The following is a 12,500-nucleotide window of genomic DNA, read 5'->3' as shown; positions in this document are numbered from 1 at the left end:
CAAGAGGAACAAGATGAAGCTGCAGGACCTCCAGTTCACTGACAGCAGCGGGAACACCTACCTGCTCATGGTGACCACACCCAGCTTCTTCACGTTCACATTCACATTCACATTCATACTAAAAGCATGAATTTGAATGCTTTCACAAGCATTAAATCCACACACCTTACCTTTACATCTATCATTTTAATCATCAGTAAAATAGTTTTTTAGTTATTTATCTATTTGGTCATTTCTGACTCCACATGTGAATCCATAAGTAGCTTTCAATTCAAAATGTTCATGTTGCTGCCGCTGATCAATGATCAATGGCTCCTGTTGGTGCAGGGGAAGGTGGAGGCGGAGCTTCAGCTGGTGACGTTGGAGGAGGCGGAGTCTAACCCGGTGGGACGGGCCCGCAAGGAGCCCGAACCTCTGGACAAGCCAAAGTAAGACACACACACACACACACACACACACACACACTCATACACGCACAAACACACACACACACACACACACAGTATCTAACTCTCTGCCCCCCCCACTCCCCCAGTCGTCCCACCACCAGCTTCTCCTGGTTCGTCAACCCGATGAAGACGTTTGTGTTCTTCATCTGGAGGAAGTACAAGAAGTACATCATCGCTCTGGTCATCCTCGTCATCCTCGGCCTCTTCCTCTTCCTCATCCTCTACACACTGCCGCAGCAGATCTCCAGCGTCATCATCAAAGGATGACGAGGGGGCGGAGCTTCTCTTTCCTGCATGTGACTGATCAGCTGCTCCCCGTCTCAATCACATTTTACTGATAATCAATCAATAGATCTCGATGTTGACCTCACTCAGGGCTTGAAGTAGGCTGCTACTCCCTATGCTCTGTGGGGAGGTTAGGCCCCGCCTCCCCCAGAGGCCGCCACAACCAATCAGATTCATTATATAAAAAAGAAAAGCCCATTCAGCCCGCTGAACCACCAGAGGAACTCTTTAATGACGGTTCTCGTTCTTTAGAAGTGTGAACTTGAGCTAAGAGTTTTGTCGACTGCAGAATAAATCCATGTTTCCTTCATGTTTTTGGCTCAGTAGCTTGATGCTGCTCGTCACGTTCACCTGGCGCAGGTTAGTGAGCAGCAACACACCTGAGCCGAGGCTGAGAGGAGCTCCGCCAAACACCTGGGGCCTCATTTCTAAACGCTGCGTACCCACAAAAGATGGCGTACGCCACTTTGTAAGCAACGTTTGGGATTTATAAAAAACAAACTTAACGGGAGAACGTGCACAGCTCCACGCTCCGACCGCCGTACGCACCAAATCTGGACAAACAGGAAACTGCGACGCCCACAGCAGCAGGATATCTCTACTTCACTGTGTCAAGTTTTTTTTTCTTCGCTCTCTTCTCTTGCTCCATTGTGTCCGTGGTACATTTGCATATTCATCGAGGGTGTTCCCCTGACCTTATATAGGCACCATGTGGGCGGGGCAAAGCGCCTCCTCACGTGTGACACCTTTAGGATTGATTGTGATTTCTAAATGGAAGCAGGTGTAGGACGTGCGTGCGCACTCTGTTATAAATCGCAAAGTTTTTGTGCGCACGCATTTCCTGTGTTTCCTCCGTACGCCACCTGGAGTGATCTTTCCTACGCACAGTTTGATAAATGAGGCCCCTGGAGGACCAAACAGGACCTGGACCCTCAGGTTCTCATAGCACTGTCACAGTGTGCTTCAGAATCAAGTGAATAGACAAGAACAACACAGGCAGTTTTCCTCCAACAGATCATGTTTTCATATCTGGGTCATGTGATCACCTCCTGTTGCTAATGAGCTTAACACCTCTGTTTTCCTGTTTGCTCTGATCTGAGATCTGTATTTGAGCAGCGCTGCATCATCAATGCTGGCCACAGACATACGGCAGGACAAACAAACAAACAAACAACTCGTAAAAAACAAACAAAGAAATAAAGACTTCGATTCACACACACGCACACGCGCACACACACACACACACACACACACACACACACACACACGCACACACACACACATATATATATATACATACACACATATATACACTACTCACAAAAAGTTAGGGATATTTGGCTTTTGGGTGAAATTTATGGAAAATGTAAAAAGTTCACGCTACAGTGATATTATATCATGAAAGTAGGGCATTTAAGTAGAAGCATACACTGGTGATTTCCTCATCTCAAACAATTTCTTGAAACAAAAGCCAACAACAGTGGTGGGTATACCACAACAAAAAATGTCAGTGTCAGCAACTTGTCATGTGCCCTTGAGCATCAATTACAGCTTGACAGCGACGTCTCCTGCTGTTCACAAGTCGACTTATTGTCTGCTGAGGCATGGCAGTTAAACTCCTTGTTAGAGAACAGCAACTTGTGCAAAAAGTACTGAAACATTGAACAGTTGGACATGTGCATTCAAAAGTTTACAGAAGGTCACATTAAGTTCACCTGGAAAGGTTAGAATGCATTTTAGGTTCATCCTGAAATTTCACCCAAAAGCCGAATATCCCTAACTCTTTGGGAGTAGTGTGTATAGATGTACATGAGGCTGTGGTCCTGGGCCTGCTGAAGGGCGTCTTCCTGGCTGCGGCTCTGGAGTTTTGGCTTCATGGATCTGGTCGATGTCTGTTGGGTTTCTGTAAAGTGCCTTGAGAAAACTTTTGTTATGATTTGATGCTCTACAAATAAAATTGAATTGAACATATATCTATATATTTTTAAGTCAAATATAATCATAAAGAATCATAATGAGAACTAGAAATATATAGAGTTTCTTGTATGATCACATGATAGAATATTAATTAATATTACAAATGAATCAGTGAGCTGTGTGTCTTTGGGGTTTTGTTGGGGAACGAACAGGTCAGAGATGGAATATTCAAAATTCAATACTTTATTATCAATTCATCCTAAATGACACGACACAAAGTCCAAGACTAAAAATAAATAAATAAACGCGCTCACTTACAGGTGAAGAACGAGTCAAAGCATAGAAACATAATGCATGATGCTCTGTCCTGTGTCATGTGACCCGTCATGTGACCTCTGATGACCCCATCGTTTGGACGGGCGGCATGTTCTCTGCTAAATTTGCACTGAATCATTATTAATATTAATATTCTAATTTGTACTTGATGATCATTCTGAACATGAAGCTGCTGTTACTCAATAAATAACCTGATGGTGATGTGTCTCTCTCTCTCTCTCTCTCTCACACACACACACACACACACACACACACACACCTCAGTTTGTGTTTTCATATGTATTTAATCCTCGTTTTACTGTCAAACAAACTAAACATGATCAGTCGCTGTAAATAAAATGCAATCTGACAAACTAAACATGGATGTAAAGATTCTGAGATGATACATTTATAAGAACATGTCATTTTACTTTGAAAAATCAATACGTGGGATCAGTTATTTCCTGTCCTTCAGCCTTCTGCTTTGCTTCCTTCCTTTGAATCAGATTTTTTAGCTCTCCATCAATAAATCTGAACTTAAAAATGTCTTAACTTTATTCTACTTAAACAAACTCCTCATGTTTGGTGTCAGACAGCAGAGTGACGCTGATCCTCGTCCAAACAGTCTGAAGCAGAAAGTTCAGCTAAATCTATTTTGCCTCTCAAGCTTTTTTAAAGAACTGGGAGTGAGTGACGAGCGCTCCTCTGTGTCGGCGGCACACCTCAGCTCCTCACGTCTCCTGCTGAACACTCCTCCTCCTCCTCCTCCTCCTCCTCCTCCTCCTCCTCCTCCTCCTCCTCCTCCTGCTGGACAGATCAGATCAGATCAGATCTCCTGTCTGTCCTCCACAGAGCAGAAGACAGGTTTCTCCTCCTCTACCTTCATCCTCTCTCTCTCTTCAGCTCCTCCTCTTCCTCCTGCTCTCATCCCTTCTGCTGCTCCTCGGGCATCATCACCATCACCTCCCCCTCCATCACCACCTTGTCCTTGACCGAGCAGGTGACGGCGATGAAGGCGAACGACATCTTGACCTTGCGGACCTCGGCCTCGGCCAGCACCTCCTCCCCCACGTAGAGCGGCGCCGGGAAGCGGATCTCCTGGTAGAGGAAGACGCAGCCGCGGCCGGGCATGCGCGTGCCCAGCACGGCCGACATCAGGCCGTTGATGAGGACGCCGTGCACGATGGGCGCCTCGAAGGAGGTGGTGGCGGCGTAGGCGGGGTCCAGGTGCAGCGGGTTGGTGTCGCCCGTCAGCTCGGCGAACAGCCGCAGGTCGCGGGAGGAGAAGGCCTTGGTGAGGGAGGCGCGCTGGCCCACGTGGAGCCGCCGGAGGGCCGGAGCCAACGGGAAGACGGCGAGGGGCGGAGCCAACGGGAAGACGGCGAGGGGCGTCGCTCTGACGGCCGAGGCGGACGAAGACAGCCACGACTTCCAGAACACGCTCCTCCACACGAAGCTCATGTTCTGTCCTCAGTCCAGCTGCAGGTCTCGGCTGTTCCCCGACAGCGCCAACAGGAACGGAGACACCTACACACAACACACACACACACACACACACACACACACACACACACACACACACACAGTGAGCCGCATCACGACCCGGCGGCATAGAGATATGTTACTCAAAGTCAGTATGTAGTGTTAGTGTATATCTATGAGTTGTAGAACATAATAAATTATCTTGAAGGAGTGGATGTTTACCAGTAAGCGTGACTCCAGACATTTTTTAATTTAATTTTTTAACAATATGTTAAATTATTATTTGTTTTAAAAATGTAAATTACTTATCAAACAGACCTAACAATTCAACTACCAATGAATGAGCAGTAGTATGCCTGTGATAACACAGATTGAATATGAAAAATAAGCCAAAGTGATACCTCTTCTCTGAATAGACAAGCTAAGCCAGTGTGCTGCTGTTAGCCAGTGAAAATACAGCAGAGTAGGAACTCTTCACTTTGTTAGACAATCTATGTCAGAGCGCTGCTGTAGCTGGAAAGTTTCTTTGCTTTTTGGCTCGTGCGGTGCCGGTGCAGTTGTTATTATGTCAAATTCCGCGTTAAAAATATATTGTTTTATTTGGCTAATTCCGCGATTCCGTCCGCAATTCTGTGACACGACCCACGACCAATTCATTTTTTAGCCTGTCAAAATGTTTGAATATTTTCTACAGATTACTTTTTAGTATTTCTGCTTCATTTGACAGACAGTAAAGAGAGACAGACAGGCAGGGGAGAGAGCAGGACGACCTGCAGCACCTGAGGGGTTTAACACAGGTGTGTGTCTGTATTCATAAAGACACGATCTGAACAGACCCCAAACACAAACTGATTTTTCATGTTACGGATGCCAATGCAGCCACCAGTGTTTGGCTCAAGTTGAAACATTTCAGCGTAAACGAATACGTGAATGAAGTGAATGTTCACGTGATTCACGGCACACAGCGTGAGTCCGTTTGCATTGACTCTGTATGTCAGCGCTGCCTCGCTCACAGCTGCACTCTTCACTGCTCATCTGCTGCACGTCTGCATTCACTCACTGCAGCTCTGCAGCCGGACGAGGAGGAAGCAGAGAGAGAGACCTGCAGGTCATGGACCAAGAGGTCAGCAGCAGGGGGCAGCAGAGAGCTGTGGGCCACACACACACACACACACACACACACACACACACACTCCAGTCACATGTTACACATCTTTATTTTTCTCTTTTGTCCTGACCTGCAGAACTCTGAAGGCACAGGCCTCGTTCTGATAGGAACCCAGCAGAGTCAGGGAGCTCCACAGCTTCACCAAGCCCCTGCACACACACACACACACACACACACACACACACACACACACACACACACACACAGACAAAACACAGTTCAGTTAAGAGACTCACTGCACTTGGTTCCAGGAGCGAGTTAGAAAACAAATTGCTGGAACATTGGTGAAAAAATTGTCATGTAAGTAAAAAAAATACAAAACAAACAAAATCACTGGATTTCTTTCAAAAGCAAAAAAAGGAAAAAGGTGATCAGCAAATTAGGAAAAATAATTATAAAAAAGAAAAACATTAAATTACATAAAATAATCAGAAAATTTGTGAAACAAATAAAAAACTGATTTTGTTTTTTTTTTAAAAAGCTGTGTTTGGTTCAGACATCTCACACACATTTAAATTATTCTTCATGCTGCTGAGGACCTGGAGGCCCCTGGGGGCCCCCGGCCCCTGCACTGATTCACTGGATGTGCTGACCTGCTGTGAACACGCAGGATCCCCGTCAGAGCCTCCTCATCGTACTTCAGCAGGTCGAACGGCAGCGCTGCTCCCACCTGCACACACACACACACACACACACACACACACACACACAGACACACACACACACACACACGCACGCACACACACACGCGCACACACACACACACACGCGCACACACACACACACACACACACACACACAGACACACACACAGACACACACACACACACACACAGTGTGTTGACATCATTCATGTCACGCGGTGTGACTCTGAGTGTGTTCTGCTTCATCTGACTGGCTGATTTTCAGTTGGAGGTGAATAAACACATGTTTCTTTGACCTTCTATTTCAAAATAAAAGCGTGGCCGCTCCAACAGAAGCATGAGGCGTCTGCGTGTCGATCAGACGCTGATCAGCTGATCACTCCTCTCTCCTCTCACCTCTCCAAACAGGCTGCTGAGGCCGGACACGATGAGCTGCTTCAGCTCCACAGCACACAGCCTGGTGGTGGCGCTCTCCAGCTGCCTGAAACACAGCAGCAGGGCCACAGTCAGGCTCAGGGGCCCAGGGGTCAGGGGTCAGAGATAGGGACAGGGGTCAGGGGCCCAGGGGTCACATTAGGGCTGTTATACATTTGTACAGGAAACAAGTGAGACATGAGGATATGAACGATGCAGCAGCACGACGACGTGTTGACAGCCTCCAGCGTTCTGTTACCATGACAACAGACAGAGCAAACCCAACCCAACCACTAGCACCACACACACACACACACACACACACTGTACAGACACACACACACACACTGTACAGACACACACACACACACTGTACAGACACACACACACACACACTGTACAGACACACACACACACACTGTACAGACACACACACACTGTACAGACACACACACACACACTGTACAGACACACACACACACACTGTACAGACACACGCACACTGTACAGACACACACACACACACACACTGTACAGCCTCTGTACAGACTCTGTATAGACACACACACACACACACACACACACACACACACACACACACTGTACAGACACACACACACACACACACACACTGTACAGACACACACACACACACACACACACTGTACAGACACACACACACACACACACACACTGTACAGCCTCTGTACAGACTCTGTATAGACACACACACACACACACACACACACACTGTACAGACACACACACACACACACACACTGTACAGACACACACACACACACTGTACAGACACACACACACACACACACACACTGTACAGACACACACACACACTGTACAGACACACACACACACACACACACACACACTGTACAGACACACACACACACACACACACACACACACACACACACACACACACTGTACAGACACACACACACACACACACACACACACACACACACACTGTACAGACACACACACACACACACACACACACACACACACACACACACTGTACAGACACACACACACACACACACACACACACACACACACACAGTGTACAGCCTCTGTACAGCCTCTGTTGCCCCTTTTCCACCAGAAAAAACCTGGTGCTAGTTCGGAGCTGGTGCTAGAGCCGGTGCTTAACTGGTGCCAACGAAGAACCGGTTTGTTTTTCCACCGGTCAAGAGCAAAGTGGAGCCAAGTCAGAGCCACGTCATGACGTCATCGGAAAACGTGATGACGGGTGCGCGAGACGCTCGCTCAGAATCACAATAACCATCATGAATGAATGAATGAATGATACTTTATTAATCCTTTGCAGGAAATTACATTGTCACTGCAGCTTCATCACTTCAACACAGATCAAACTGCACACTCATACAGTCCAGCGGCTGCAGCGTCTCTGTCTCTGTCCGCCCGTCCTGTCCTGAAGCCGGTGAGACTGATCAGTGAGTCGGGGATGATGTTGGTGAGCCGCGTCTCAGTCCAGCATATAACGCTGCTTTCCCCATACAGTTTGTGTCCATATAACGCTGCTTTCCCCATACAGTTTGTGTCCATATGATGCTGCTTTCCCCATACAGTTTGTGTCCATATGATGCTGCTTTCCCCATACAGTTTGTGTCCATATAACGCTGCTTTCCCCATACAGTTTGTGTCCATATAATGCTGCTTTCCCCATACAGTTTGTGTCCATATAATGCTGCTTTCCCCATACAGTTTGTGTCCATATGATGCTGCTTTCCCCATACAGTTTGTGTCCATATAACGCTGCTTTCCCCATACAGTTTGTGTCCATATGATGCTGCTTTCCCCATACAGTTTGTGTCCATATAACGCTGCTTTCCCCATACAGTTTGTGTCCATATGATGCTGCTTTCCCCATACAGTTTGTGTCCATATAACGCTGCTTTCAATCCAGAGGCGAAAAACACAATTATTGCCGGCTACCTGTCGGATTCGTGGTCGGAACGAATGACAGCTCTGTTTAGTTATAAAACGGGTGCTTCTCATCCTTAAATGTAATTTGCTGAGCTGCGTTCCATGCCGCTGTAAAATCAGTATAACCCACGGCTTCTCTGGGATTATTGTTTATGTTTATAGCGTTCGCAGTTCCTGTTTTGTTTTGTAACCCTGCCCACCGATGACGCGGTGGGCCACGTCATCGGTTCTTTCTCTGGCTCCTGTTTAGCCCCTGCTCGGAGTCGGTGCTTGCCTAGCACCAGTTTGGAACCAGTTTGGCACCAGTTTGGAACCAGTTTGGAACCAGTTTGGGCGGTGGAAAACCAAAAAACTGGTGCTAAGTCAGGCACCGGCTCCGAACCAGCCCTGGTGGAAAAGGGGTATGTATAGACACACACACACACTGTACAGACACACACACACACACACACACACACACACACACACACACACACACACTGTACAGACACACACACACACACACTCACAGGTAAACCTTGAGGTAGTGGTAGGGCGAGGCGTTCCTCAGCACCGTGCGCTCGAACGCTGCAGGTTCCTGCTCTCCGCCCACCGCTCGCATCCTAATGAGCCACGGCGGACCGTCCAATCACAGCTGAGGAAACACAGACACAGCACTGACATCACACCAGCGCTCACACACACACACACAACACCCCCCCATCGCTCATCAGCCATCCAGCACTCAGAACACACACTTCACATCTGTAGTGAGTCCACACACACACACACACACACACACACACACACACTCACACACCAACACACACCTCGGTCTGAGGGAGCAAACCTTTAATCATTCTGAGTCCAAACACAAACTACAGGACAATGACTGAAAGATGAGGAGAAAAATGGAATTTAATAAATTAACCCTTTAGATCTCTCTCTCTCTCTCTCTCTCTCTCTCTCTCTCTCTCTCTCTCTCTCTGACAAGCACACTGCCAAAGCAAAGTGTGAAATAATAATAAAAAGAACAAAAATCTAAATTAACACAAATAAGTGGGGATTACAAACGGCAGGTGGAGGGTCGTGTGTGCGTGTGTGTGTGTGTGTGTGTGTGTGTGTGTGTGTGTGTCTGCTGGATTATATGCTGGACATGCCGGTGAAGTGAGTGCAGCCCACAGATTAAGACTCAGTGCTGCCTTCATGTTTCTTGGGTCAAAGTTCCGCCGACACACAAACCAGGACCAGGACCAGGACCAGAGCCAGGACCAGAGCCAGGACCAGGACCAGGACCAGAGCCAGGACCAGAGCCAGGACCAGAGCCAGGACCAGGACCAGGACCAGGACCAGGACCAGGACCAGAGCCAGGACCAGGGCCAGAGCCAGGACCAGAGCCAGGACCAGAGCCAGGACCAGAGCCAGGACCAGGACCAGAGCCAGGACCAGAGCCAGAGCCAGGACCAGAGCCAGAGCCAGGACCAGGACCAGGACCAGAGCCAGAGCCAGGACCAGGACCAGGACCAGAGCCAGGACCAGGACCAGAGCCAGAGCCAGGACCAGGACCAGGACCAGAGCCAGGACCAGGACCAGGACCAGAGCCAGGACCAGGACCAGGACCAGGACCAGAGCCAGGACCAGGACCAGGACCAGGACCAGAGCCAGGACCAGGACCAGGACCAGAGCCAGGACCAGAGCCAGGACCAGAGCCAGGACCAGAGCCAGGACCAGGACCCAGTGGAGTGGACTTTAACTCAGTTTATTTATATTTACATGGTAAAGATGCTAAATGCTCCGCGGTGTGAACACACAGCCCGTTAGCTTTAGCTTTAGCTTTAGCTTTAGCTGCATGTGACGGGGCTAATGACATGCTAGCAGGTCGCCGTTAGCCGGTTAGCAGTAGCTAGCTAGCTCCTGTAGCGCTGCAGTGTCTCGTGCAGGTGCCGGTGAGCAGGAGGTCACCTGACTTACCTGTCTGACCTGCCGCCAGGTGTGAGACAGCACGGACACACCAGCAGCTGGATGCTAACACACAGCCTCCGCCTGCTGCCGGCTAGCTTAGCCGTTAGCTTAGCCAGCTAGCCATGCAGCCGCGGGTTGGCCCCTGGCGGCTCACCTGTCCCGGGACAGGCAGGTGTCCGACATGCCACCGTGTGTGTGTGTGTGTGTGTGTGTGTGTGTGTGTGTGTGTGTGTGAACAGGTACACAGCGTTTCTGCTTACCGGCTGCGTTCAGGTGGAAGTCACCTTTCACGGACTGCTGTCGGTGTCGCGGCGAAGTTTGGACCTAGGCGCTTACCGTCCTCCTTCTTCTATGACGTAATGGCGAGTTGGAAACCAGCGAATGAGGTGCACGTCGCCACCTATCGGAGTGGATGGTCTTTACTATTTCTTTCTTCCTCCACTGGTTCTCGACAGCCTTCCCTCGTGTTTTATATTATGAATCTGATTTCCCTTTGGGACAATAAAGGCTATCTATCTATCTATCTATCTATCTATCTATCTATCTGTCTGTCTATCTATCTATCTATCTATCTATCTATCTATCTATCTGTCTATCTATCTATCTATCTATCTATCTATCTATCTATTCTCTGAGCAAAATGTCATACACACAAATCCAAAGTCTGTCTAAATTCATTTTTTTTGTATTTGAACATGAAACCAAACAAAACATTGAATTGATTCTCTGCTCCAAAACCAAAGAGGCTGTTCGGTCGGCGTCTCTCTCCTTTAACACACCGAAGGAAGAGGACATGTCCCCCGGCTGTGCTCTGCATGGAGTCTGATGTTTGTCTTGTTCATCCTGCTGCAGACGTGTTCTTCTCTCTGGACCTGGACCTGGACCTGGACCACCTGCTGGGACAAAAGCCTTTCCCTCATGTTCGCCACAAGCCCTGAGCCAATCAGACCAGCTGACTCCTCAAAATGTAAACAGTAACTCTGCCGTCCTCAGAGGGAGACAGATTAGACTAGATGGTGGACATAGAGATACGGTTGCTAGACACCCCCCCCAACCCCCCCCACCAACTTGTTGTTTGTCAGCAGGTCAGGAGGCTGCAGGCTGTCTTTTGCATGTTCGTTTGCATGTTGTTTGCACACACACACACACACCCACACACACACAAACACACACACACACACACACACCCACACACACACACACACACACCCCTCCCCTGCCCTGGGCTGTTTGTGCAGCTGGGCGGTGGATCTTGTTGTTTGTCAGCAGGTCAGGAGGCCGTGTGCAGCGACAGCCTGCAGCAAGCTGCTCTTTATTCATACAGTTTCAATAAGCAGGAATTTCAGCCATTTTCTAATATCTTTGTGGTTAAAATCCAAAGTAAAAAAAAAAAAAAAATCACTTCCAGTTTAGCCACGCCCACGTTCCCCCTGACTGAAACAGGTCCAGCTCTGTGAGCTCCAGCTCCTCTGACACACGCTCACTTGTGTCGCCTCGTTAGAAGCTTTGATTGGAGCCCTCAGCCAATCAGAGCCCTGGCCTTTACCATGTGGGCGTGACCTGCCCAGAAATCTGCTGGGATTCACTGGAGTTGTGGGCGAGCAGTCGGCAGAGCAGCAGGTGAACATGGGGCCTGTCCCGGGTCCTGCGGGGCTCCAGCACACCTGAGGAGACCTGGGACCTTCACAGACCAGCCTCACAGACCCTAACCCAAACTCAAAACTATTTATGATTATTGTTTATGAATCATTATAATGATGGCCTGCTCACCTCCAGCTGTCATGTGCTGTGCATCTGCAGTGTGTGTGTGTGTGTGTGTGTGTGTGTGTGTGTGTGTGTGTGTGTCTGTGTGTATGGAAGCCCAAACAGGTCAAAAAATGCAAACTGGACGCTCTGATCAACACGTTGTTTGCA

General features: G+C 48.5%; 3 protein-coding genes across 4 annotated transcripts in view; 1 reads left to right on the top strand and 2 right to left on the bottom strand.

Moving 5' to 3' along the window:
- The window catches only part of fer1l4 (fer-1 like family member 4), a 39,766-nt gene extending 38,497 nt beyond the window's left edge, over positions 1-1,269 (top strand). The window contains exons 47-49 of the mRNA XM_030051774.1: positions 1-70; positions 328-428; positions 536-1,269. The exon at positions 1-70 is cut by the window's left edge and continues 238 nt beyond it. Of these exons, the coding sequence (XP_029907634.1) occupies positions 1-70; positions 328-428; positions 536-716 (352 nt within the window). The 3' untranslated portion in view covers positions 717-1,269. The remainder of the gene's footprint in view (positions 71-327; positions 429-535) is intronic.
- A 1,602-nt stretch (positions 1,270-2,871) lies between these two features.
- On the bottom strand, positions 2,872-4,462 carry LOC115359910 (hydroxyacyl-thioester dehydratase type 2, mitochondrial-like). The gene has a single exon (XM_030052605.1). It carries the CDS (start codon positions 4,425-4,427, stop codon positions 3,891-3,893), a length of 537 nt encoding a protein of 178 aa, XP_029908465.1. The 5' UTR covers positions 4,428-4,462; the 3' UTR covers positions 2,872-3,890.
- On the bottom strand, positions 4,360-10,982 carry rpp14 (ribonuclease P/MRP 14 subunit). Of its 2 annotated transcripts, none has more exons than XM_030052606.1 (6): positions 10,847-10,982; positions 9,155-9,279; positions 6,657-6,741; positions 6,210-6,286; positions 5,687-5,765; positions 4,360-4,493 (listed from the first exon to the last, which is right to left on the bottom strand). In XM_030052606.1, exons 2-6 carry the CDS (start codon positions 9,244-9,246, stop codon positions 4,437-4,439), a joined length of 390 nt encoding a protein of 129 aa, XP_029908466.1. In that variant the 5' UTR covers positions 9,247-9,279; positions 10,847-10,982; the 3' UTR covers positions 4,360-4,436. The 2 variants fall into 2 exon arrangements, with proteins under 2 accessions (XP_029908466.1, XP_029908467.1); XM_030052607.1 differs by lacking the exon at positions 10,847-10,982 and adding an exon at positions 10,596-10,812.
- Between the last annotated feature and the right edge of the window lie 1,518 nt (positions 10,983-12,500).

This window comes from Myripristis murdjan, chromosome 5, assembly GCF_902150065.1.
Source record: "Myripristis murdjan chromosome 5, fMyrMur1.1, whole genome shotgun sequence".
Taxonomy (NCBI): domain Eukaryota; kingdom Metazoa; phylum Chordata; class Actinopteri; order Holocentriformes; family Holocentridae; genus Myripristis; species Myripristis murdjan.
This window is presented reverse-complemented; position numbering and strand designations above follow the sequence as displayed.